This window comes from Oncorhynchus kisutch, linkage group LG10, assembly GCF_002021735.2.
Source record: "Oncorhynchus kisutch isolate 150728-3 linkage group LG10, Okis_V2, whole genome shotgun sequence".
In the NCBI taxonomy this organism is placed as follows: Eukaryota; Metazoa; Chordata; class Actinopteri; order Salmoniformes; family Salmonidae; genus Oncorhynchus; species Oncorhynchus kisutch.
Genome location: NC_034183.2, coordinates 44941272 through 44969268, shown reverse-complemented (window position 1 = coordinate 44969268; position 27997 = coordinate 44941272). Strand labels below are relative to the sequence as shown.

General features: G+C 41.3%; 1 protein-coding gene across 1 annotated transcript in view; it reads left to right on the top strand.

The window, feature by feature from the left end:
- The first annotated feature begins 3139 nt into the window (after positions 1 to 3139).
- Positions 3140 to 27997, top strand: part of LOC109898192 (insulin receptor) — a 116043-nt gene continuing 91185 nt past the window's right edge. The window contains exon 1 of the mRNA XM_020493055.2: positions 3140 to 4328. Coding sequence (XP_020348644.1) covers positions 4250 to 4328 — 79 coding nt within the window. The 5' untranslated portion in view covers positions 3140 to 4249. The remainder of the gene's footprint in view (positions 4329 to 27997) is intronic.

Below are 27997 nucleotides of genomic sequence, written 5' to 3'. Positions count from 1 at the left end.
GATGAAACCAAAATATAACTTTTTGGTAAAAACTCAACTCGTCGTGTTTGGAGGACAAAGAATGCTGAGTTGCATCCAAAGAACACCATACCTACTGTGAAGCATGGGGGTGGAAACATCATACTTTGGGGCTGTTTTTCTGCAAAGGGACCAGGACGACTGATCCGTGTAAAGGAAAGAATGAATGGGGCCATGTATCGTGAGATTTTGAGTGAAAACCTCCTTCCATCAGCAAGGGCATTGAAGATGAAACGTGGCTGGGTCTTTCAGCATGACAATGATCCCAAACACACATTTCAAGGTCCTGGAGTGGCCTAGCCAGTCTCCAGGTCTCAACCCCATAGAAAATCTTTGGAGGGAGTTGAAAGTCCGTGTTGCCCAGCAACAGCCCTAAAACATCACTGCTCTAGAGGAGATCTGCATGGAGGAATGGGCCAAAATACCAGCAACAGTGTGTGTACCTATGATGAAAATTACAGGCCTCTCTCATCTTTTTAAGTGGGAGCACTTGCACAATTGGTGGCTGACTAAATACTTTTTTGCCCCACTGTATGTGAATTGAACCATATTGCTAGACTCCTGCCTGGGTATTCGAAATGTAACTAGTACCTTTGGGTGTCAGGGAAAATGTATGGGAGTAAAAAGTACACATTTTATTTAGGAATGTAGTGGAATGAAAGTAAAAGTTATCAGAAATATAAATAGTAAAGTACAGATGCCCCCAAAAACGACAAGTAGTACTTTAAAGTATTTTACTTAAGTACTTAGACCACTGCTTTTGGAGGATGAGTGCACGACTGATAAATAGTCACTTATGGATAGGTCAGTCAGTCAGTCAGTCAGTCAGTTGACTAGCTACCGGTAGAGACTTATTTTAGTATTGCAGTAACGTTAAAGGGCTCTGGCTAGTGTTAGCCAGCTAGCTAGCAAGAAGGATGAAGTAAGAAGCAAACGTTAAACAGAGCTTGACCTCAGCAAGAGAAAAAAAATTGGCTACTAAGTTCTCATCATAACGTTGCTTTACAGAGAGTACTGCTGAGGCAGTCTACAATGCATGCAGGAGGAGGCAGAGGAGACAGAGAGAACCTTTGTGAAGCTAGTCACAATAAGGATTAGCCACAATAGTGGAATTTGCAGTTGGCCTTCAAAATAAAAGGCCCTCATTGAAAGTGATGCAAATGGTTTCAAATAGAGGAGTCATTACATATTTGGACTAAATAATAGTATAGAAGGTTGGAATGTTTTTATATAAATGGAACAAAATACAATAATTTGTTAATTTGACAAATGTTGAAATCGCACTGTGGATGTTTTACACTTCAGAATTGCATTGGGGACATACTTATATTTCACTGCACAGCCTGACCTATGAATTGTAGATACCCCATTTAATGAGTCTACTCGGTGACACCCACAGAAGACAACTGTGAAGAGATTACACAAATATTAGGGCCGTAGTTCATATTGCCAGTCTCCAAAACCACAGTGAAATGAACCAACTTAAGCTTACCAGTGTAATTACTATGTGTATTGGACATAAATATTGCACTGTACAGCCTTACAAATGGATTGTGGATCAATGAAATGGTCTACTCAGTGACACCCATAGAGCACAACTGATAAAAGTCTAAACAAATATTAGCATCATAGCTCTTATTGCGGAACTTTGACTGTGGGAAATCACCTCCCCATTCAGCCAACTGTGCATACTGACGTTCATATTCAAATAAAATTGTATTTGTCACATGCTTCATAGACAACAGGTGTAGACTAACAGTGAAATGCTTACTTACGGGTCCATTTTCAACAATGCAGAGGTAGAGATTAAATAACAAATAAAATAAAACATTGAAATAGTGACACAAGTAATAAATACAGGGAATAACAAATAAAAAAATAAATAGTCAAAATAACATGGCTACATAGAGAGTAGAAATTAACATGGCTATCAATATACAGGGAGTACCAGTACTGAGTTGATGTGCAGGGGTACGAGGTAATTGAGGTAGCCATGCACTGTACAGCCTTACCTATGGATTAGGGATAAATGAAAGGGGGTATCAGTGTACTCAGTGACACCCACAGAACACAACTGTTTAGAGATTACACACATATTAGCGTCATAGCTCTTATTGCAGGACTTTGACTGTGTGAAATCACCTCCCTATTGTGCGTATTGGTTTGTTTCAAACCTGTCCACATGCCCATAGCTGGCAGCACACATGTAATCATAAATTCAGAGTGCAGCTGCATGAGACCTGATCGTAATGCCTGAGGTAACTTTGGGTTAACTTTGGATATACCTATAGGGCTAGTTAGGAACCATAGGTAAATTACACATTGTACATGACAATATGTTAAAATTCCAACAGCTCCAAATTTCAATTACTTAAAAACCTCAAACCAACTTTAAAGTGTAGAAATTCATATTCAAATATTGAAAGCATTTAATGATAAAAACTGAAAGGTGTGCAACATAAAAATATTTTCTAATTTCCATTGTGTAATTATTGATGGTCCCTAACTAGCCCCTGAGACAGGCTATCCAAAGTCAAACCTATTTTGACTCGGTCACACAACAGAAGCTAATTGGCTAAATGATTTGTCTAACTCTTCCCACCTGTGAACACACACACAGACGAGACACCCACATCAAACCACAACCAACTCATGTTTGAATTCAGTCATGGCCCATAGAGATAGAGAGGACTCATCTTTAAATCTGCAACATTATAGCGTCTTTGACAGCACCATTGAGGCAACACTCCATTGGAATCCCCACCCAGTTGACTACTTTAAAATTGTGGAAGTATAGTGGAAGCTTTCAATGGCAATGTCTATGCTAAAATTATTTATATCCATTATGAGTCCTCTATCTATCTCTATGTCATGGCCGCTAGCATTTTAATGAACCAAATCTAAAACGAGGCCAAATCGGGAAATTCAGCCGCCCTTTAAAATAAAAATGGGGTCGAGAATGGGCTTCCATACTAACACAATTTTGTTAGACTGTTGGTTTTGTATAATGCTATACACTGCAATCCACACATTGCTAGTTGTGCGCACCGTTACTCCAGTCCGTGTTTTCCTACATACCCTATCTGCCCCAGCTGACTGGTAGTAGTTGTTTACTGGTGGATAGACATGGAGAAAAAAAGGTGGGAACCTGAGAGGTGCTGTAATACGGTAATCGAAGTTTTTCCCACATAGCAGTTTATTATGCCATTAAGTTTGTTTACCTCATATTTCTGATTCTGACAGCGGTTATTTACTTTATTTAATTGCCGGTTTTGAAGCTTCGTTGTTTATATGAGCTGTTTTGCCAGATAATCTGAAGACGGGAGTTCTCACACTTTTTACCAATGTGCTGGAAGCGGGGGGATATTTGTTTAGTGGCTAAACGTAATGTTCGCTGGATCCATTTTTTTTTGGGGGGGGGGGGGGGGGTGTTATTCATGTTGTCGTGGGCTGGCTGTAGCGACTGAATCAGTTCAGAGGAAGGTCGTTCAAATATATCCACGTTTTTCCTGCATGTATCCAAATTTCATGGGATGTGTTCACATTTTTTCCTCACGTTTTAAAACTAGGTGTTTTTCCTGTGATACGGCGAAGAAGTGCAATATTGGAGTGCATGAAACACTCAGCGACCTGTGGATTACAGCAAGCTAGCCAACGTTAGCTAGCTTCTTGGGTCTATAGAAGTTCGGCTACATAGCTGGATTTTTGGAAAGAAGAGGACACCCAGATTTCTAAATGATCAAGCATTAATCTTAAAGAATTGCTTTTTAATACGGAAATACGGTCTGTGAGTGCCTTTCAACAGTGGAACCTCGTTTATCGTGGAATGAGGCCGTGGCTAGTTACTTTCTAGTTTAGCTAACGTTAGCGGTGTGGGGTTTATTTTTTTATCGAATCGGAATACTATAAAAATAAAACATTTAAAGTGAACTATCCCATACAATTGTGGAAATTACTATTTTTATTCGCAAATGTGTCGCCAGAACACACGATCAAGCTATTTAGTGGTCATTTTTTTCAGGGTGAACCGAAATCCCAAAGTTAGCTGAGAAGATATTGCTGTTAATTAAGATACAACCACGTTGGACCCCTGGCCCCTTTTTAAGGGGCTAACTGGACTAGCTAGCTTGATTTATCTTCTCGTTTTGAAAACTTTTTGTTTGTATTGGATTTCTTAAAACGAACTTTGGATATCTTCAAAACACACACAGAGAACACACTCGAAGTCACAATGCGGCTTGGGACTTCAGCGGTTGTTTTGGTTACTTTTATCTACATTGGATGTCAGTGTGTCCTACCAAATGGAGAAAGTAAGTAAAGCTATAGTTGTAATGCAATGTTATGTTGCTGACTATACACGCCACATTATTCTACTAACGAATTATTTGTTGCACATTTCTTTCTGCTCAACATTTTAAAGTGAATTTATTGAAAATGAATTAAGTAAAGGATTATTTGCCGTGGTCAGTTGAACAATATGGTTGTTTCACCATTTTGCCACGACACAATTGTACCTTGGGGTGGAAATGTGTTTCCCATAGTTATGTTTCTAATATTCGCTTGCAAAATTATTACAGAATACCTCTTAAAAATATAGTATTGGGGCCTGGCGTTGATTCGTTAACCGTCAGATTAGCTCCTGTTACTGGACTATGGTGGTCTTTTACAGCGAATCTAAACTGAATGTTGCAGGATTCGCTTGCACAAATAGGCAGGCCTCTTCGTGGCGACTTGCTACACACAGTCTCGTTGTAGCAGGACATGTAAAATGCATTTAGCCATCTTTAAGGTCCCTGAAAACCCCAATAATTCAGGTTTAGCCTACATTCTGGGTTTGCTCTAGCTAACTTTAGCGATTGAAGAACTAGGTTTTCTGTTATGACGCTAATTAACTATCGCGAGCCGTATGGATGTTGTGCGTTCGATTGAATTATTTACCGGAGGTAGAGGCGAGCAAAACCCTATCTAGTTATTGACTACGGTGTTCATATAGCTTGCTAGCTAGCATCGATTGCTAACATCGCTCCCAAATGCCTAAACGACTATATGGGTTAGCTGCGTAGCTAGATGATAATGTTTACGTTTGTCCATCCCTCAAAATAAATGCCAAAAATAATGTTGACATTCACACCGTCTCATTTCACCATGTGCCAGACAATTACTGTGAGGATGTTTACTACAGAGTAATTTAGTATTGAAATGGGAGAAACAAAACAAGATTATAGCTGTATATCCTATTCCTTGTGTTGTGAGAAATTTTATTCATTTTGTTATGCGGGACATTTTGTATGGGAAAAACCAGGCAAATCAGTGTTTTTAAATTGTGGCTTGCAGCTACATTTGCAGCTTATTGATAGTTGGCCTAGTCTTTATCACAGCTTTATCTGAGCTATCCACGTCTGAGAGAAATATAAACCCCACAGTCCCTGTTTTGATCCAAACATTTTCAGATCATGATGAAATCATTTCACAGCATACAATATGATTGTCTCTAATCTTCCATGGCATGACTCGGAGCCATGCATATTATGAAGACCTGGTACAAGATAAGGTGCTATTCCATACATTTTATTTAATCTACACTACATATTTATTTTCTAGCAATATGGAATATTTTCTAGATGAGTGGACCTGGAGTAGCTTTTTTCAGACTTTACTGTGGCAATTTTGTTCTGCACTGAATTTTGCATAATGAAAATGTCTAATTTACAGTCTTTGCATATTTCTCTTGCTACAAGACTGTCAGAATTATGCTCTGTTTGCTTCCTTGTAAAGCTGACACATCTCTAGAAAGTTTTATCTAGAACATATGAGGCTGTTTGTAAACATTAAGGAAATAACTAGTAGGCATTCCTGTGATGGCCGCATGAAGTGAAAGCATCTGTATCACATCCGGCTGGGATTGGGAGTCCCATAGGGCGGAGCACAGTGTCCGGGTTTGGCCGGCGTAGGCCATCATTTTAAATACAAGGGGTGGCAGGTAGCCAAATGGTTAGAGCGTTGGGCCAGTAACCAAAAGGTTGCTGGATCGAATCACCAAGCTGACAAGGTAAAAATCTGTCTTTCTGCCCCTTACCCTAGAGAGGTTATGTGGCACGCTAGCGTCCCATCTGGCCAACATCCAGCAGGGCGCCAAATACAGAAATGCTAATTATAAAAATTCATAAGCATACCTAGCCCAGAACATAGCCCAATTGACAAATTATTACAAACAGTAACCAGCCAAGCAGAAGCGTTACAAAACTCAGAAATAGAGAAAATTAATCCCTTACCTTTGATGACCTTCATATGGTGGCACTCAGAAGACATTCATTTACTCAATAAATGCTCCTTTTGTTCGATAAAGTCTCTTTATATCCAAATACCCCAGTTTTGTTTGCGTGTTTTCTTCAATAATCTATAGGCTCAAACAGTTAAAACAGGCAGACAAAAAAAAATCTAAATTGTATTCGTAAAGTTCATAGAAACATGTCGAACGATGTTTATAGTGAATCCTCAGGTTGTTTTTAGCCTAAATGATCTATAATATTTAAACCGGACAATAACATTGTCAATATAAAAGGTAAACAAGAAATGCACTCTCTTGGGATTGCGCATGAAAAAGCTCTGAGACACGGTAGGGTCCACTCATTCAGACTGGTCTTACTCTCATTTATAAGAATAGCCTGAAACAATTTCTAAAGACTGTTGACATCTAGTGGAAGGCATGGGAACTGCAAATTGAGTCCTAAGTCAATGGATACTGTAATGGCATTGAATAGAAAACTACAAAACCAAACAAACTAAAAAAACTTCCTGAATGGATTTTTCTCAGGTTTTTGCCTGCCAAATCATGTCTGTTATACTCACAGACACTATTTTAACAGTTTTGGAAACTTTTGTGTTTTCTATCCAAATCTACCAGTTGTATGCATATCATATCTTCTGGGCCCGAGCAGCAGGCCGTTTAATTTGGGCATGCTTTTCATCCAAAATTCAGAATGCTGCGCCCTACCCTAGAGAGGTTAACCCATTGTTCCCCGATAGGCCACCATTGTAAATAAGAATTTGTTCTTAACCGTTGTTCTTTGCTTAGTTAAATAAAAGGCAATTTTTTTATATAAATGCTACAATCTAAAAGATTTTACTGTGTTACAGTTAATATATGGAAATCAGTCAATTGAAATTAATTTGGCCCAAAATCAATGGATTTCACATGACTGGGTATACAGATATGCATCTGTTTGTCACAGGTACCTAACTTTTTGTTAGGGGCATGGATCAGAACCAGTCAGTATTGGGTGTGACCACCATTTACCTCAAGCAGTGCAACACATCTCTTTCGCGTAGAGTTTTTTTTTATTACCCCCTTTTCTCACCAATTTTGTGGAATCCAATTGGTAGTTAGTCTTTTCCCATAGTTGCAGCTCCCCTACAGACTACAGGTTGAGAGCTATACGTCCTCCAAAACATGACCCGGCCAAGCCGCATTGCTTCTTGACACGCTGCTCGTTTAACCCGGAAGCCTGCCGCACCAATGTGTCGAAGGAAACATCCGGCTCACCACAAGGAGTCGCTATGGGAAATTCCCTAAACCGGATGACGCTTGGACAATTGTGAGCAGCCTCATGGGTCTCCTGGTCACAGCCGATTGTGACCCAGCCTGGGCTCGAACCCGGGGCTGTAGTAATGCCTTAGACCGCTGTGCCACTCGGGAGGCCCCCAAGATTAACCTCCTTGGTCAGAATGCCAAGTGTCACATCTGGAGGACACCTGGCCCATCCCTGGTGAAGCATGGTGGTGGCAGCATAATGCTGTGGGGTTGTGTTTCAGCTGCAGAGACTAGTCGGGATTGAGGTGAAGATGAACGGAGCAAAGAACAGAGAGATCCTTGATGAAAACCTGCTCAAGACTGCCGACTGGGACGAAGGTTCACCTTCCGACAGGACAACGACCCTAAGCACACAGCCACAACAACGCAGGAGTGGCTTTGGGACAAGTCCATGAATGTCCTTGTGGCCAAGCCAGAGCCCGGACTTGATTCCAATCGAACATCTCTGGAGAGACCGGAGAATAGCTGTGCAGTTATGCTCCCCATCCAACCTGACAGAGCTTGATAGGTTCTGCACAGATGAATGGGGGAAACTCCAAATACAGGTGTGCCAAAATTGTAGTGTCATACCCAAGAAGACTTGAGCCTGTAATCACTGCCAAAGGTGCTTCAACAAAGTACTGAGTAAAGGGTCTGAATACTTAGTTGAAGTCAGAAGTTTACTTACACTTAGGTTGGAGTCATTAGCTCCTTTTTTCAACCGCTCCCCAAATTTCTTGATAAAACCTCTTAGAGCTCCCCCTACTTAGTGTAATTTCTGCCTGAAGACATACCCAAATCTAACGGCCTGTAGCTCAGGCACAGAACCAAGGATATGCATATTCTTGGTACCTTTTGAAAGAAAACACTCTGAAGTTTGTGTAAATGTGAATTGAATGTAGGGGAATATAACACAATAGATCTGGTTTAGATAAAACAATGGAAAAAACCATACGTTTTTTTCATCTTTAAAATGAACAAGATAAAACAAACATTCAGATAGGATGATGGGGACAATTGCAGTGAAAAATATAAGAGGGCAGCAGTACTTGTGCAAAGTTTCAGAATGATAACTTCCAAAATGAGTGTGCTACCGAGGTGTCCCACACAAGTAGCCCAAATGTGGTCAAAGAAAATTTAGAAAAATAAATGAAAAAATTAAAAATAAATTTGGGAAAAATATAATTATTGATAAAAAAAATATACATTTACAAAATAACATGGGTAACTATTTACACATTTTCAATATTTGGAAGACCTTCAGTCCTCTAACAAATGAAATCTATTTATATAGCCCCAGCCTAAAACCCCAAACAGCAAGCAATGCAGGTGTAGAAGCACGGTGGCTAGGAAAAACTCCCTAGAAAGGCAAAAACCCAGCCAGTCCTCTTCTGGCTGTGCCGGGTGGAGATCAGTGGTTGTAGAGGGTGCAACAGGACAGCACCTCGAGTAAAAATGAACATTTTAGGGTTCCATAGCCGCAGGCAGAACAGTTGAAACTGGAACAGCAGCAGGGCCAGGTGGACTGGGGACAGCAAGGAGTCATCATGCCAGGTAGTCCTGACGCATGGTCCTAGGGCTCAGGTCCTCCTCCGAGAGAATTAGAGAGAGCATGCTTAAATTCACACAGGACCCCGGATAAGACTCCCATTCGGAGTCAGTGTCACTGTGAAAGAAATTGTTCAGTTAGAATAGTTTCACATATGAGCCCTTATTCAACAGGTATAATAAACAGATAGATATATAAATATATATATGGGGTACAGGGAACATAAGCTTGAATATATTATTATGACCTGCTAGATCTACTCTCTTTTATATTATGACAGACCAGCTAGATCTACTGCCTTTATTATTACAACAGACCAGCTGTATCTACTGTCTCCATTTCACTTTGGCCATTGTTGTGGGCCTGCCCTCCCCTCAACACCTCAAATAGGCTATTTCATGTGGGTTGGGGTGGGGCGGCAGACACCCGCATCTCACATTTCATAACATTACATGTTTATATATTGCTTCTAAAATAAAATTAAAATAAAATAATATTTTATATTATTAATTTCAAACAAGGGCATTGGCATGATAAGAACTTACCAGTCCAAAACGATGTCCTCTCCCTTTCAAAAAATATTCATCCACAATCGCTAAATGAATCGTCCTACAACAATCTCTGTCTCACTTTCCCAATCAATTTATTCTAAAATTGTGTGTATATCTGTATATCTAGACTTAGATTTAGCTTTCCCTGACTTAGTCGCCATACTGATTGATATATATAAACAGCTGAATGTGCGCGTTTACCAAACAATGCAGTGCGTAATATGTGTTTCTCTTTCCGGTATGAAACTTCAATAGCGGATGACTCTCTTTACGCTGGAGCTTACTACATGGGTTGGTCTTGCAACACATGAACTTGACCTATTACCATTTACCTCCGCTCATTGGCTATCTAACCAGCTAGATTTCAAGACGATCAGTGGTCATTGGGTTAAAAGACAGTCAATCAACGAAACAGCGGGCAAATCATTGGTGCACAATGATGTGATGACTTGTCTTCAAATCGGTTTCTTTCAGTCAATACGTCCCGTGAAATGGCCCATCACGTTTGATTGTGTTACAAACCAACCAGTTGATTGCAGTGAAACCAAACATGACTGGAAAAGTCACGTTCTGTGTGGGTTATTTACCTGGAATGTGTCGTCGAAAATGGAATGAGACGGAATTCACGACACAAGCGGTTCACAAAGTGTTTCGTGTTAGGCTATAAAAACGGATTTTATCAAACAAAAGATAATTCATTGTGTAACAATGAGCATTGGAATTGCAAACAGACGAAGATCGTCAAAGGTAAACTATTTATTTTAATGCAGTTTGTGATTATGTTACGCCTGTGCTGGTTAAAATTGTTTTTTTTTATGGGGCTCTATGCTCAGATAATTGCATCTTATTCTTTCGTAGTAAATCCTTTTTTAAATCTGTCAACACAGTTGGATTAGCAAGATTCTAGACTTTAGATACATGTGAGACACTTGTATTTTCATGAATGTTTAATATGACTATTTGTGTAGCGATCACTGTATGTTGTGGAATTTCAGCCCGCTAGTGGGTTCCGTGCGCAGAGAGGTTAACAAACTATAGTTTTGGCAAGTCGGTTAGGACATCTACTTTGTGCTTGACACAAGTCACTTATCCAATTGTTTACAGACAGGTTATTTCACTTATTCACTGTATCACAATTCCAGTCAGTCAGAAGTTTACATACACTAAGTTGACTGTGCCTTTAAACAGCTTGGAAAATTCCAGGAAATGGTGTCATGGCTTTAGAAGCTTCTGACAGGCTAATTCACATAATTTGAGCCAATTGGAGATGAACCTGTGGATGCATTTCAAGGCCTACCTTCAAACTCAGTGCAGCTTTGCTTGACATCATGGGGAAATCGGCCAAGACATCAGAAAAAATTTGTTGACCTTCAAGTCTGGTTCATCCTTTGGAGCAATTTCCAAACACCTGAAGCTACCACGTTCATCTGTACAAACAATAGTACGCAATTATAAACACCATGGGCCCACGCAGCCATCATACCGCTCAGGAAGAAGGCGTGTTCTGTCTCCTAGACATGAACGTACTTTGGTGCAGAAAGTGCAAATCAATCCCAGAACAACAGCAAAGGTCCTTGTGAAGATGCTGGAGGAAACCGGTACAAAAGTATCTGATATCCACAGTTAAACGAGTCCTATATCGACATAACCTGGGAAGCCGCTCAGCAAGGAAGAAGCCACTGCTTCAAAACCGCCATAAAAATGCCAGACTACGGTCTGCAACTGCACATGGGGACAAAGATCGTACTTTTTGGAGAAATATCCAATATACAAGGACCCCAAGCATACTGAGTCTATGTAAACTTCTGACCTACTGGGAATTTGATGACAGAAATAAAAGCTGAAAAAAATAAAAAAATAAAAAATAAGAATGATAACTTTTATCATTCTTAAAATCAAGTGGTGACCCTAACTGACCTTAGACGGGGAATTCTTACTAGGATTTATTGGTCAGGAATAGTGAAACTGAGTTAAAATGTATTTTGTTAAGGTGTATGTAAACTTTCGACTTCAACTGTATGTAAATGTGATATAAACGTTTATTTGATCAATTTACTAAAATGTATATAAACCTGTTGCTTTGTCATTATAAATTGAAGAGGGACTTAAATTTTTAGTATAAGGCTGTAACATAATGTGCAAGTCAAGGGGTCTGAGTACTTTCCGAATGTACTGTACATAAGGTCATTTTCTGCAGAAAAGTATTCTGTTTGATGGCATTCTAAAAGAAGACCATGTTCTGTGAAATGTCTTTTATACAAACCCATAGCTAGGATTTATAAAAGAGCCCTAAGCCATTGCAATGCAAATGTTTGTCTGAGAAGTTGTTTTCCCTGGCCTTTGTTTTGTACCTTTTTTGATTCCGTATTCTATACAAGTGTTTTTTTTTTGCATTCTGTTTATTAGATTAGAATATGGCCAAATGCCACAGATTAACTCTAACAGGCAATAGTAATCTCAGGAGTTGTGAACAAAAGGATTTCCGTGTCCTTTGTCTGTAAGGTGTTTGTGGGGAAGCAGGCAATACGCACTGTAAAATAAATTAACGTCTCCTTCCTCTTCCTAAATGTTTCAGGTTTTATCCCTCTCAACGTACCCTTTTCAGTCTCTCCCCTCTCGCTGTCACAATTTATAATCTGGTTTGTATGTGTTAAGTGAGCTCTTCCTCTCACACTCAGTGTTCACTAGGGATGCAACGGTACAGTGGGCCCACGGTTCGTTATGTATCACATTTTGTGGGTAACGGTACGGTTTCGGTATCTTGTATTTAAGTTTTGTCTTGTATGACTCTCATACAGTGGCTGAGTTTGCAACACGTAGCTCTCCCAGTCTAGTATAAATTGATCTGTCACTGAGGTAGCTATGAGTTGCTCTGGAGGTCCATCTATCAGTGTAGAGAGTTAGATGGGGTGTCTGTCTTCGTTTTCAATTTCTCTCCATGATATTTCATAGTTTGAGATTTACTTTGCTGCTGAAATGTGTGCGGGAGGGGACTTTCTTTTCATGACATTTTTTTCATCAGGTGATGAAATCCTGAGTCATTAACTGACGAAAAGGGTTGCTTATCTTTGGCTCTGAATTCTCCCGCCCCTTTTGTTATTTATTTTTTCCGAATTTGTCACAAATTGTTGTTGGAAGGCAGCAGCGAGAGATTGTTGTTTTCGCTAACGAGTGGACTCTCCTTGCTCCACCTGCAAGGGATATGGCCGGGTGATGGTGACGTAAGTTACATGTGTTAGAAGTGTTTCCACTCGAGTAGCCGACAGTGGCAATGCTTGCAGACTGTACATTGTTTACGGTTTTCTTACCCTTGTCATCGTATTGAACTCTGAATCCAAAATGTTCCCACACAGTGGATTTGAAAGACTGCGATGCCTCTTCAAATTTGCTACTCTTGTCTCGCTAGCGCTTGCCATTGTCAAGTTGGAGCTGAGAGAATATTTGTTTTTTGATTCCCCTCTTCATGGGTCCCCTTTAGGGAGGTTTCCTACTGAATGTCAATGCAAATCGTCCATTGGTGTTTTAAGGGGTAGGGTTGTGTATATATTTTTTTTGTTGTCTATCTGCGTTGTTTTGAACTTTTTAAAAACTTTTTTTGTACATAATGTTGCCACTACCATCTCTAAAGACCGAAAATAACTTCTAGACATCAGGACTGCGATTACTCATCACGGACTAGCAGAATCCTTTTTCTTCTTTCATGACTCTGACGAGCCCGAGAGGAGGGATATCCGGCTCTCTCGGGAACAGGCCCCGACCCCAGTGATGAGCGTGTAGAGGAGCCGGAGAAAGAGGCCAGAGGGCGAGTAGGAGGCGATCGACTAAACCCCCACTCCCCTCAGTTCTGCTCGCAAACATGCAATCTTTACAAACATGTACAAAAATAGTAAAAATGTGTTAAACAATGCAGATAAACAACAAAAAAACACAATCGGTTGGGGGCACGTAAAACGTCTGCCTTTTCATAAATATACACCTTAACATGTTCATTCTGAGACATTTTTTTCTCTCATTTTGTGTGCAAATGTCACATCTATAGCGCTGGATTTGCCCTTCTGTAAGTTTAAGAAATATTTCTTATTGTCTCCCAACTGTTCACTGTCACCTGAATCAGGTAGGCACATTTCCATCATATGATGTGGAAGTGCATGGATTTAAATACCTTCCATCTGTTATGTAATGATGATAGCCCTTGAATCTTTTCTGTCAGATTACTGTTGGCAGGCAGCACTGCTGAAAAACATTTTTTACTCCGAGATGGCAACCACCCTTCTCCCATTTAACCATTGGATACAGTTACTATTATAACATTCAAATTATCAACAGGGCTAATGAATGGTGCTAGTCTAAGAACAATTGATGCCTGAACAAATAATGACGTGATGCTCATGTCTCCACCCTAACAATGGGAGTCCCAATGGCGGGAAGGCAGGTGACAAGCTTGGCTCCAAAATAATTGGGATTATTTTTGACAGATTATGTCGATGTGAAAACCTCTCGCTTCGTCTTCCTCTCGATTTAAACACATACACCAAGCCCTTCCCCCTGCCACTCATGCCAACTTTTTTAAATTTTTAATTTATTTATTTCACCTTTATTTAACCAGGTAGGCTAGTTGAGAACAAGTTCTCATTTGCAACTGCGACCTGGCCAAGATAAAGCATAGCAGTGTGAGCAGACAACAAAGAGTTACACATGGAGTAAACAATTAACAAGTCAATAACACAGTAGAAACCAAAGGGGGAGTCTATATACAATGTGTGCAAAAGGCATGAGGAGGTAGGCAAATAATTACAATTTTGCAGATTAACACTGGAGTGATGAAAGATCAGATGGTCATGTACAGGTAGAGATATTGGTGTGCAAAAGAGCAGAAAAGTAAATAAATAAAAACAGTATGGGGATGAGGTAGGTGAAAAGGGGTGGGCTATTTACCAATAGACTATGTACAGCTGCAGCGATCGGTTAGCTGCTCAGATAGCTGATGTTTGGAGTTGGTGAGGGAGATAAAAGTCTCCAACTTCAGCGATTTTTGCAATTCGTTCCAGTCACAGGCAGCAGAGTGCTGGAACGAAAGGCGGCCAAATGAGGTGTTGGCTTTAGGGATGATCAGTGAGATACACCTGCTGGAGCGCGTGCTACGGATGGGTGTTGCCATCGTGACCAGTGAGCTGAGATAAGGCGGAGCTTTACCTAGCATGGACTTGTAGATGACCTGGAGCCAGTGGGTCTGGCGACGAATATGTAGCGAGGGCCAGCCGACTAGAGCATACAAGTCGCAGTGGTGGGTGGTATAAGGTGCTTTAGTGACGAAACGGATGGCACTGTGATAGACTGCATCCAGTTTGCTGAGTAGAGTGTTGGAAGCCATTTTGTAGATGACATCGCCGAAGTCGAGGATCGGTAGGATAGTCAGTTTTACTAGGGTAAGCTTGGCGGCGTGAGTGAAGGAGGCTTTGTTGCGGAATAGAAAGCCGACTCTTGATTTGATTTTCGATTGGAGATGTTTGATATGAGTCTGGAAGGAGACTTTGCAGTCTAGCCAGACACCTAGGTACTTATAGACGTCCACATATTCTAGGTCGGAACCATCCAGGGTGGTGATGCTAAATCGAGAGATCACTTCTTTCTCTCTGACAAGTGGTTTCAACTTGCTATTTTCATTTGTATGTTTGGTATAACAGAATCGGTCACATGGATATCCGAAACACATTAAAACATAATTTTAAGTAATATAAAGAGCAAGTTAACCTTTCTAACCACACCCTTTTTGTCTCAACTCAAATTGCACGCAGAGGAAACACTACTTAAACAGGAGTATTAATGAACATTGAATCTGCATTTTAGCCAAAGATTGTTATATTAGCTATCTATCTAGTCTTTGATTTAAAAAATAAATAAATGTGCTATAAGCATAAAACACAATTTACATTCTGAGAATTAAGGTAGGCCACTTGATTTCAACATCTGAACAAAGTTGACAGGCAAGCATGCTGTTCAATCAGTTGGAGATGGACAGAAGGGTGTTGTTTATAACAATTCAACTGTTGTAATATAATCATTTCCTGGCTACTTGCTAGCATGTGGACTTGTACTCGAGAGATTGTTTATGACATCTGTGTTAATTTTCTATAATGTCTAGTCATTATTTGTGAATGTGCGTTATGCATTGTTCCGTTAAAATGTGTTAACAAAAGGGGCATTTTCATAGATTGATTTGAAAGTCAGGTAAGTGATAATTGCAAAAAGTAGGTTAAACAATTTTGATACATTTTATTAAATTATTAGTGGGGCTTCTAATTTGCCTAATTTCATACGCCCTGAATTCATACACTGCATTTCAGCAAATAATATAATTTTTTACCTTTTTTTTGTACAATTTAAAAAATTAATAAAATAATCACGCTTATTTAGAGAACATTTGAACAATCTAGATTGGGATTGGTCAGGGTTATTGTTATATGCATTAATTTGATGGCTTTTGTACCTGTATCCTATGTGAAAAATGTCATAACAACAAAATGTGTCAATTAAAAAAGAAATATATATATATATATATATATTGCTGTAGTGTCTGGACATTCTTTTGCTAAAAATGTACATGTATGCTTTACAGCCAAAGCTAGACAAGCATTTCTGTAAGTTTATCGATAGCCTAGCATAGCATTTTGTCCAGCTAGCAGCAGGTAACCTGGTCACGGAAATCAGAAAAGCAATCAAATGATTTTTTTTTACCTTTGAGCTTCGGATGTTTTCACTCACGAGACTCCCAGTTAGATAGCAAATGTTCCTTTTTTCCAAAAAAGATTATTTTTGTAGGCGAAATTGCTCCGTTTGTTCTTCACGTTTGGCTGAGAAATCGCCTGGAAATTGCAGTCACGAAAACTGCGAAAAATATTCCAAATTAGCGCCATAATATCGACAGCAACATGGCAAACGTTGTTTATAATCAATCCTCAAGGTGTTTTTCAAATATCTATTCGATAATATATCCATCGGGACAATTCGTTTTTCAGTAGGACCGATTGGAGTAATAGCTACCTCCTGTATTTTATGCGAGAATCTCTCTGGGAGCATCAGGTGACCACTTGCGCAATGTAGCAGCCTACGGGTATTCTTCAACATAAATGCGTAAAATGACGTCACAATGCTGTAGACGCCTTCGGGAATACGGAGACAGAGTAGTCTGGTTGATAGCCCATTCACTGCTCAATAGGGACACATTGGAACGCAGCGCTTTCAAAACATGAGTCACTTCCAGATTGGAATTTTCTCAGGCTTTTGCCTGCAATATCAGTTCTGTTATACTCACAGACAATATTTTTACAGTTTTGAAAACTTTAGTGTTTTCTATCCTAAGCTGTCAATTATATGCATATTCTAGCATCTTGTCCTGACAAGATAGCCCGTTTTCTTTGGGAATGTTATTTTTCAATTTTTCTATCCAATACTACTAATAATATGCATATATTAGCAACTGGGACTGAGGAGCAGGCCATTGACTCTGGGCACCTTTTGTCCAAGCTACTCAATACTGCCCCTGCAGCCATAAGAAGTTAAGTACTGTATGTATGACCGTTAAGGCTGGGCAATGAAGTTATCTACCGTAACCCTTTACAGACACAATGCAGCTACAGTAACATGTCGATTAGCGACAATTAAAACAAATATATAATAATGCTGCATCTGTAGCGTTGATCTTTTCAGACAGTCCGGCATAGAATGGTCTATTGTTTCCCTGACAACAAATGCTGCTGATGTTTTTTATGCAGTTTTTTTAGGGTATGGTAGCTAGATGTGTTTCATTTCTACTAAATGGCTTGGTAAGGCACGGTATTTAACATCCTTTTAAAGTACTATTTAAAAAAATATATAATTTAAAGAGTGACTAGTCTGTGCCAGATTTCACTGGATGTTTAAATGTGAAGCATCCAATTGGCATTTACAATTAGAGGAAACCTAGTAGCTGGCATTGGGAGAAGCTAAAGCAAGATGGATTTTCCATACATTTTTCTGTTTCCAAACTGGAATTTGTAACAGTGGACTGCGTTTATGTAGACTATACCCTTTGCCAAAGTTTTGAGTTATTGCACACGCTCACTTCAGATAAGGCATTCGCTAACGGAAATATGCAAATAAATGGTAGAACGCGCCAATAGGATCTCACTAGCTCGCGTTTTGTCCACCTCCTTTCTTGGACTGCCCACTATGATTAATTTTCTACCATTAGAAATTACAGACTAGAGTCTATCTAGGGTTAGTTATACAAATCTTTGGTGTAGCAGTTTGAGATTATTTGATTGACAGTCCTGGTCGCCTAGTGATTGACCGTAGTCCCGCTTCGGAAGTGGCATTCTTTTACAGACAAGTAAAATGCCTCTCCATATTTCCAGAGAAGGTTTCATGTCAGCATTTTAAAAAGACGTAGTGTAGCCTACCCTATTACCATTGACATAAAGACTTTACTGTATGTTGCCTGTATAAACAGCCCACGTCATACAGTCCCGTTCTTACCACATTCTTGCCGGGATAAGACTTTATCTCCCTTGCGAATGCCGGCAAGTTTAGGAGTGGGAGTAGACGTGGGCGGACGCCTATTTTTAATAAATCCATTGAACATAAGCCATCACAAAGAAATCCATTATTTGTTATAGGCAGGTCCTAAGAAACAGGACTAATATTTGGGGTTTAATTATGTTACTGATCTGTGCAGCATATAAGATGCATAGTGGCGCCATGCACATGAAATCAATAGTTATTTAGCTAATTAAACAGACAAGATACACGAGGTTACCCTGATGTCAATGCACACAAACTCTCTCACTAGCTACTTTATTAGGTACACCCAGTACCAGGTCAGACCCTCCCTTTCCTCCGGAACAGCCTATATGCTTCAGGGCATGGATTCTACAAGGTGTTGGAAACATTCATTGCTCAGTTGGTATCAAGGGACCTAACATGCCAGGAAAACATTCCCCATACCAGTACGCCACCAGCCTGTGTGATTCTTGTCATTCTCCTTCGACCTCCCTCATCACCAAGTTGTTTTCGCCCACAGGACTTATGCTGACTGGATGTTTTTTTGTTTGTTGCATCATTCTCGGTAAACCCTAGACACTGTCGTGTGAAAAGCCCAGGAGAGCGGCCGTTTCTGAGATACTGGATCCAGCGCGCGTCGCGCCGACGATCATACCATGCTCAATGTCGATTAGGTCACTTTTGCCCATTCTAACATTCAATTGAACTGTAACGGAATGCCCCGATGCCCGTCTGCCTGCTTAATGAAGCAAGCCACTGCCATGTGAATCACTGTCTGCAGGCGTGATCCATTTAGTAGGCTATAGAATATTATGAAATGTAACAAAATAATAATTTCCCCATACAATTTGAGTCACGGCAACATGTGAAACCACTGTCATATAAAAGTTATATTTTGAAAAAAGGCACATGATCCACATGGTCCATCGCTTCCCTACCCTCACTCCGCTTTGTTAGGGAGCAGTCATGGGGTATTACATTGAGAGTATCTTAATCATGATACCAATAAAAAAAAAATGTTTATAGAAATCTATATTTTCAAAAGCGTTGTCTTGTGTTCATATTTCACAACTTTCTGGTGTTGCCTTTACGCGATTTAGCAAAATAATAGGCATACACTTGATTTAGACTACATTATTGCATGCTAAATGTTTTTCTTATTTGGCCAGCCAGAGAATTAACCAAGTATACAGATGGGCCTCCTGAGCAGCGCAGTGGTCTAAGGCACATCGCAGTGCCAGGTTCGATCCCGGGCTGTGTCGCAGACCCAGGAGGTTTGGCCAGCCAGGATATCCTTGTCCCGTTGCACTCTAGCGACTCCTGTGGGGCGCATGCACGCTGACACGGTCGCCAGTTGTGCGGTGTTTTCTCCGAACACATTGGTGCGGCTGGCTTCCGGGTTAAGCGAGCAGTGTGTCAAGAAGCAGTGTGGCTTGACAGGGTCGTGTTTCAGAGGACTCATGGCTCTGGAACTTGGACTCTCCCGAGTCCCATCGCTGCAACTCCTATACGGACAAGACTAACCACCAATTGGATATGACGAAATCAAGAAAATAAATTAATATATTACAGTACCAGTCAAAAGTTACCACACATTCTCATTCAAGGGTTTTTATTTTTACATAGAATAATAGTGAAGACATCAAAATGATGAAATAACACACATGGAATCATGTAGTAATCAATTTTTTTTAAATTCTTAGCCACCCTTTGGCATTGATGACAGATTTACACAATCTTGGCATTCTCTCAAGCAGCTTCACCAGGAATGCTTTTCCAACAGTCTTGAAGGAGTTCCCACATATGGTGAACACACGTTGGCTGCTTTTCCTTCACTCTGCGGTCCGACTCATCTCAAACCGGGTGATTGCAGAGGCCGGGTTATTTGATGCAGCACTCCATCACTCTCCTTGGTCAAAAAGCCCTTACACAGCCTGGAGGTGTTGGGTCATTGTCCTGTTGAAAAACAAATGATAGTCCCACTCAGAGCAAACCAGATGGGATGGTGTGTTGCTGTGGTAGTAGCCATGCTGGTTAAGTGTGCCTTGAATTCTAAATAAATCACAGACAGTGTTCACCAGCAAACCACATTCTCCATGCTTCGCGGTGGGAACCACACATGCGGAGATCATCTGTTCACCTACTCTGCGTCTCACAAAGACACGGCGGTTGGAACCAAAAATCACATTTGGACCGAGAACCACCGGCCCAATGTCCGTTGCGTATGTATCTTGGCCCATGCAAGTTTCATCTGATTAGTCTACTTTTAGTGTTTAAAAAAATATTTGCAGCCTGATTCACGGTCTGCTCTGAACAGTTAATGTGTCTGTTACGTGAACTCTGAAGCATTTATTTGGGCTGCAATCTGATGTGCAGTTAATCGCTGATTTTCTGAGGCTGGTAACTTGAATTAACTTGTCCTCTGCAGCAGAGGTAACTGGGTTTTCCCTTTCTATGGCAGTCCATAGCGTTTGATGGTTTTTGTGACTATACTTGAAGAAAAGTTCAAACTTGTGTGTTAAAGTAATGGACTGTCGTTTCTCTTTGCTTGTTTGTTGTTCTTGCCATAATATGGACAAGTTTTTAAAAACAAAATAGGCCTATCTTCTTAATACCATGGAACTGATTAGCTGAAACACATTAAGAAGGAAAGAAATTCCAGAAATGATCTTTTTAACACCTGTTAATTGAAATGCATTTCAGGTGACTACCTCATGAAGCTGGTTGAGTGCAAAGCTGTCATCAAAGGGTGACTATTTGAAGAATCTCAAATGTAAAATATGTTTTGTTTAACACCCTTTGTTACTACACGATTCCATGTGTTATTTTGTAGTTTTGATTTCATTTCAAAATAAAAACCCTTGAATGAGTAGGTGTGTCTAAACTTTTGACTGGTACTGTATGTGTCTATCTAATCACAGACAGCTATTCAGTGAAACAAAATCACATTGATTAAGACAAGTCACAGGCTTTTGGTCAGAAGATGGCCTAAGCTAAGTTACATAACATTCTGGCAAAATGTTGTGATCTGTGCTAGTAAATAAGACAATTAGACAATATGATCATGAGCAGCACTCAACTTAGGTACTATTTCTACAGCCTAATTGCAGCCTAACCAATATCCAAATGGATATTCCGTGAAAAGGAAACATCTGACGTTGATTTCTCAAGACGAGTCCCCAAGTTCCTGAATGTCGTACTACATTAGCCAACATTTCTGTGCTTTTAGTGCCCATAATGTAATTCTTCCTCAAATGGGGATGTATTCACCTTTTCAGATTTTAAGAACATTTTGGAAATTTATACAGCCAACGATGTCGGCAAAAAAGCGTAATTATATTGCCAGCAGCACACGTAGTCACCAACTATCTGTAAAACATGAAAACAGCCAAACCAGCTCTGCCAGGGTGAGAAATCGTCAGTGAGGTGTTCTCTCATTTGTGTCTGGCAGTAGCTTGAGCCGAGAATGCTCGGCTCAACCCTCTGCAGGGCGGCAAGTAGCCTAGTGGTTAGAATGTTGGGCCAGTAACCAAAACGTTGCTACATCGAATCCCTGCGCTGACAAGGTAAAAATGTGTTGTTCTGCCCCTGAACAAGGTAGTTAACCCACTGTTCCTAGGCCGTCATTGTAAATAAGAATTTGTTCATAACTGACTTGCCTAGTTAAATAATAATAATTTTTAAAAACGTACTTCTCGGCTCTGAAGATAATCTGACAATGCTCTGCATTTACGAACATTCAGAGTGCACTCTAGGACTACAGATTGAATTCACGAACGCACCCGAAGTCGTAAGATGTCTAGCTAGTAATTTATTATGCTAACAAGCTAGCAAGAGGTTGCGTAGCAACAGCATCAACTTCCGGTAGACAGGAGTAGCGCTAGTGTGCTCAACTGAAAGGATACCGTTCTTTTACAGTATACTAAAATGAACTAATAGTATGTAGTGTCTACTCATTCCGTATGTAGTATACTGTTTGTTAGTATGGGTATTCATACAGCTTTGATACTTGGCGGAAATAAAAGTAGAGGCTTTGTCGCTGGCAATACCTTTTTCATATATATAGAAAGATGTATATCAGACAAACAAACATGCCGTAGCCAAGGCGCTTTCAAGGCGGGGCATTCCATTATGTCTGAAAAGGGTAATCGATACAGGCTACCGGTAATGGAATCCTCCACCTGTTTGCTGGTAGAGACCCTGTACTGTGCACTGCAGAAGCAGACAAAGACCGACATACATGGAGTCGCCTCTCCTGCTTTCCTCCTGCCTGTGTAAGCTGTTCCATGCTTGTGGCAGACAGCTAGCTGCAGAAGAGGGGGTGTGTTTGTGTGTGTGAGTGCGCTCAGTCAAAAGTCAAAATACTACAGCATGCCAAAGCCACGGCTCATGTTGTGCTTGGCTCTGTTCCAGTAGGATAATTTAACCATGGTTTATAATACTGTTGCCCAAACACTTGTTAATTATTGTACACTTGTTGATGTCCCCTTGCCTTCTCACTCCTCCTCTCTTCCCCGCATCGGGTCACTTGTTCTTGTAAAAGCAGCAAAGAAATATTACTATTGTCAAACTCACGTCAGTTTGCAATTTCTTCATGTAAAAACAGGCGTACTGGCAGTTTCCAATCCTCACCCCAGGTTTGTCAATTTACCTGTCTAACATCAGCATTCTTGTGCTCAGATGGGAGGAGTTGGATATATTTGAACTGTGTCCTTAAAAACACGATCCAAAGTGCTAATTTCAGGCAGGTTGGAAGGGATATGTAAGACCAACCAAAAGCTGGTTTTAGCGGTAACGCAGTTGGTTATGGCATGAATTTTGACAGTGGAAACGCAGCCTATCCAGCCATGACACACGCTGCCCATATGTGAATGGAACAAGAGTAGCCTAATGTGCTTTTGGTGCCTGTATACTTCGGATTTACAAACAGAAACTGTTTTTTATTTTTTTTCCATTTTGTTTTGATAAAGCACCAAGCATGCATTGTAGGCAGGCCCACTTTATTTTAGCCATGCAGGTCCAGTTTTGGATTTGCATAAAAACCTTCCGTAGGCTGCAATGTCTTAACATTATATGCCCACAGGGAGAATTTATATTGCCTGTAAGTGTGACACAGCATATATTTATATATACACTGCTCAAAAAAATAAAGGGAACACTTAAACAACACAATGTAACTCCAAATCAATCACACTTCTGTGAAATCAAACTGTCCACTTAGGAAGCAACACTGATTGACAATAAATTTCACATGCTGTTGTGCAAATGGAATAGACGACAGGTGGAAATTATAGGCAATTAGCAAGACACCCCCAATAAAGGAGTGGTTCTGCAGGTGGGGACCACAGACCACTTCTCAGTTCCTATGCTTCCTGGCTGATGTTTTGGTCACTTTTGAATGCTGGCGGTGCTTTCACTCTGGTGGTAGCATGAGACGGAGTCTACAACCCACACAAGTGGCTCAGGTAGTGCAGCTCATCCAGGATGGCACATCAATGCGAGCTGTGGCAAGAAGGTTTGCTGTGTCTGTCAGCGTAGTGTCCAGAGCATGGAGGCGCTACCAGGAGACAGGCCAGTACATCAGGAGACGTGTAGGAGGCCGTAGGAGCTCAACAACGCAGCAGCAGGACCGCTACCTCCACCTTTGGGCAAGGAGGAGCAGGAGGAGCACTGCCAGAGCCCTGCAAAATGACCTCCAGCAGGCCACAAATGTGCATGTGTCTGCTCAAACGGTCAGAAACAGACTCCACGAGGGTGGTATGAGGGCACGACGCCCACAGGTGGGGGTTGTGCTTACAGCACAACACCGTGCAGGACGTTTTTCATTTGCCAGAGAGATTGGCAAATTCGCCACTGGCGCCCTGTGCTCTTCACAGATGGAGCAGGTTCACACTGAGCACATGTGACAGTCTGGAGATGCCGTGGAGAACGTTCTGCTGCCTGCAACATCCTCCAGCATGACCGGTTTGGCGGTGGGTCAGTCATGGTGTTGGGTGGCATTTCTTTGGGGTGCATTTCTCTCCATGTGCTCGCCAGAGGTAGCCTGACTGCCATTAGGTACCGAGATGAGATCCTCAGACCCCTTGTGAGACCATATGCTGGTGCGGTTGGCCCTGGGTTCCTTCTAATTGCATGACAATGCTAGACCTCATGTGGCTGGAGTGTGTCAGCAGTTCCTGCAAGAGGAAGGCATTGATGCTATGGACTGGCCGTCCCGTTCCCCAGACCTGAATCCAATTGAGCACATCTGGGACATCATGTCTCACTCCATCCACCAACGCCACATTGCACTGTCCAGGAGTTGGCGGATGCTTTCGTCCAGGTCTGGGAGGAGATCCCTCAGGAGACCATCCACCACCTCATCAGGAGCATGCCCAGGCGTTGTAGGGAGGTCATACAGGCACGTGGAGGCCACAAACACTACTGATCCTCATTTTGACTTGTTTTAAGGACATTACATCAAAGTTGGATCAGCCTGTAGTGTGGTTTTTCCACTTTAATTTTGAGTGTGACTCCAAATCCAGACCTCCGTGGGTTGATAAATTTGATTTCCATTGACCATTTTTGTGTGATTTTGTTGTCAGCACATTCAACTATGTAAAGAAAAAAGTATTTAATAAGAATATTTCATTCATTCAGATCTAGGATGTGTTATTTTAGTGTTCCCTTTATTTTTTTGAGCAGTGTATATCTATATTTCTTGTTAGCTACCCTTTGCCTGGTTAAGAAACAGACATGACATTTAAAAAATAGCATCATTGAGGGCTTCCGAGTGGCGCAGCAGTCTAAGGCACTGCATCTCAGTGCTAAAGGCGTCACTAGAAACCCTGGTTCGATTCCAGCCGTGATTGGGATTCCCATAGGGCGGCGCACAATTGGCCCAGCGTCGTTAGGGTTTGGCCAGGGTAGGCTGTTATTGTAAATATAAAATAGTTCTTAACTGACTTGCCTTGTTAAATTTAAGGTAAAGAAGTATAATTAAACCATTTAGCTGTGTTTCTCTCTTCCTCGAGTATCGAAAAGTAGGCTGTCTTCGATATTATAGTCTCTCAACCCTCCCACATTCCCCACTGTATTTCACAGCCAGTGTCATGTGTCTGACTGTGATTAAATGAGATGACAGGCTATTTAATCAAATCGAGTACCTAATGTTTAATTGATTACGTGATTTTAATTAAAACACAACTCATTAATAACCTGGGGCACCACGCAAGTGTGTTTATAGAGCTGCTGTCTTCCGAATAAACTCTCAAAGATCTGAAGATATTTTACATCAGTCAGCAGTCAATCATTAAATGTCACCTAATTCAGTCTCATTCTGATTGCCGTAAAGTACTTGGTTATCTGCACGAACACTGGTTAACTATTTGAATCAGAAATACACAAATTGGCTTAATTTATTTACTCAATACCAAAATCTGATTTATTTAAACATTTAAAAAATATATTTTATATATACAACGGGGTCTGTGCGGGTGGACCATTTCAGTTTGTCCGTGATGTGTACGCCGAGGAACTTAACTTTCAACCTTCTCCACTACTGTCCCGTCGATGTGGATAGGGGGGTGCTCCCTCTGCTGTTTCCTGAAGTCCACAATCATCTCCTTTGTTTTGTTGACGTTGAGTGTGAGGTTATTTTCCTGACACCACACTCTGAGGGTCCTCACCTCCTTCCTGTAGGCCGCCTCGTCGTTGTTGGTAATCAAGCCTACCACTGTAGTGTTGTCCGTAAACTTGATGATTCTGGAGGCGTGCATGGCCACGCAGTCGTGGGTGAACAGGGAGTACAGGAGAGGGCTCAGAACGCACCCTTGTGGGGCCCTAGTGTTGAGGATCAGCGGGCTGGAGATGTTACCTACCCTCACCACCTGGGGACAGCCCGTCAGGAAGTCCAATACTCAGTTGCACAGGGCGGGATCGAGACCCAGGGTCTCGAGCTTGATGACAAGTTTGGAGGGTACAATGGTGTTAAATGCTGAGCTGTAGTCGATGAAAAGCATTCTCACATAGGTATTCCTCTTGTCCAGATGGGTTAGGGCAGTGTGGTTTCGATTGCGTCGTCTGTGGACCTATTGGGGCGGTAAGCAAATTGGAGTGGGTCTAGGGTGTCAGGTAGGGTGGAGGTGATATGGTCCTTGACTAGTCTCTCAAAACACTTCATGATGGCGGAAGTGAGTGCTATGGGGCGGTAGTCGTTTAGCTCAGTTACCTTAGCTTTCTTGGGAACAGGAACACTGTTGGCCATCTTGAAGCATGTGGGAACAGCAGACTGGGATAAGGATTGATTGAATATGTCTGTGAACACACCAGCCAGCTGGTCTGCAGCCTTACGAGGGTTAACACTTTTAAATGTTTTACTCACGTCGGCTGCAGTGAAGGAGAGCCCGTATGTTTTGGTAGCGGAGGGAGGGAATAGCTACACTGTTTGTATTCGGTCATGTTTCCGGTCCCCTTGCCCTGGTTAAAAGCAGTGGTTTGCGCTTTCAGTTTTGTGCGAATGCTGCCATCAATCCACGGTTTCTGATTTGGAAATGTTTTAATCGTTGCTGTGGGTATAGCATTGCCGATGCACTTTCTAATGAACTCGCTCACCAAATCAGCGTTTTCGTCGATGTTGTTGTTGGACGCAATGCGGAACATATCCACGTGATCAAAGTAGTCTTGAAGTGTGGAATCAGATTGGTCGGACCCGCGTTGAACTGACCTGAGCGCGGGAGCTTCTTGTTTCTGTCTGTAGGCTGGAAGCAACAAAATGGCGTTGTTGTCCGCTTTTCCGAAAGGAGGGCGGGGGAGGGCCTTATATGCATCGCGGAAGTTAGAATAACAAGGATCCAGGGTTTTACCAGCCCTGGTAGCACAATCGATATGCTGATATAATTTAGGGAGTCTTGTTTTCAGATTAGCCTTGTTGAAATAACTTTACACTCAATGTCAACAAAACAAAGGAGATTATCGTGGACTTCAGGAAACAGAGGAAGCAGCCCCCTATCCACATCGACGGGACAGTAGTGGAGAAGATGGAACGTTTTAAGTTCCTCGGCGTATCACAGCCTGGTACGGCAACTGCTCCGCCCACAACCGTAAGGCTCTCCAGAGGGTAGTGAGGTCTGCACAATGCATCACCAGGGGCAAACTACCTGCCCTCCAGGACACCTACACCACCCGATGTCACAAACAACCACCTGGCTGGTGTAACCAGCCACTGCCTGTTCACCCCGCTATCATCCAGAAGGCGAGATCAGTACAGTGCATCAAAGCAGGGACCGAGAGACTGAAAAACAGCTTCTGTCTCAAGGCCATAGACTGTTAAACAACCATCACTAACATTGAGTGGCTGCTGCCGGCATACTGACTCAAATCTCTAGCCACTTTTAATAATGGAAAATTGGATGGAATAAATGTATCACTAGCCACTTTAAACAATGCCACTTTATATAATGTTTACATACCCTACATTACTCATCGCTTATGTATATACTGTACTCTATACCGTCTACTGCATCTTGCCTATGCCGTTCGGCCATCTCTCATCTATATATTTTTATGTACATATTCTTATTCATTATTTTACACTTATGTGTATAAGGTAGTTGTTGTGAAATTGTTAGATTACTTGTTAGCTATTACTGCACGGTCAGAACTAGAAGCACAAGCATTTCGCTACACTTGCATTAACATCTGCTAACCATGTGTATGTGACAAATAAAATTTGATTTGAAGATCTGAAAATGGTTGTCTAGCAATGATCAACTTGACAGAGCTTGACGAATT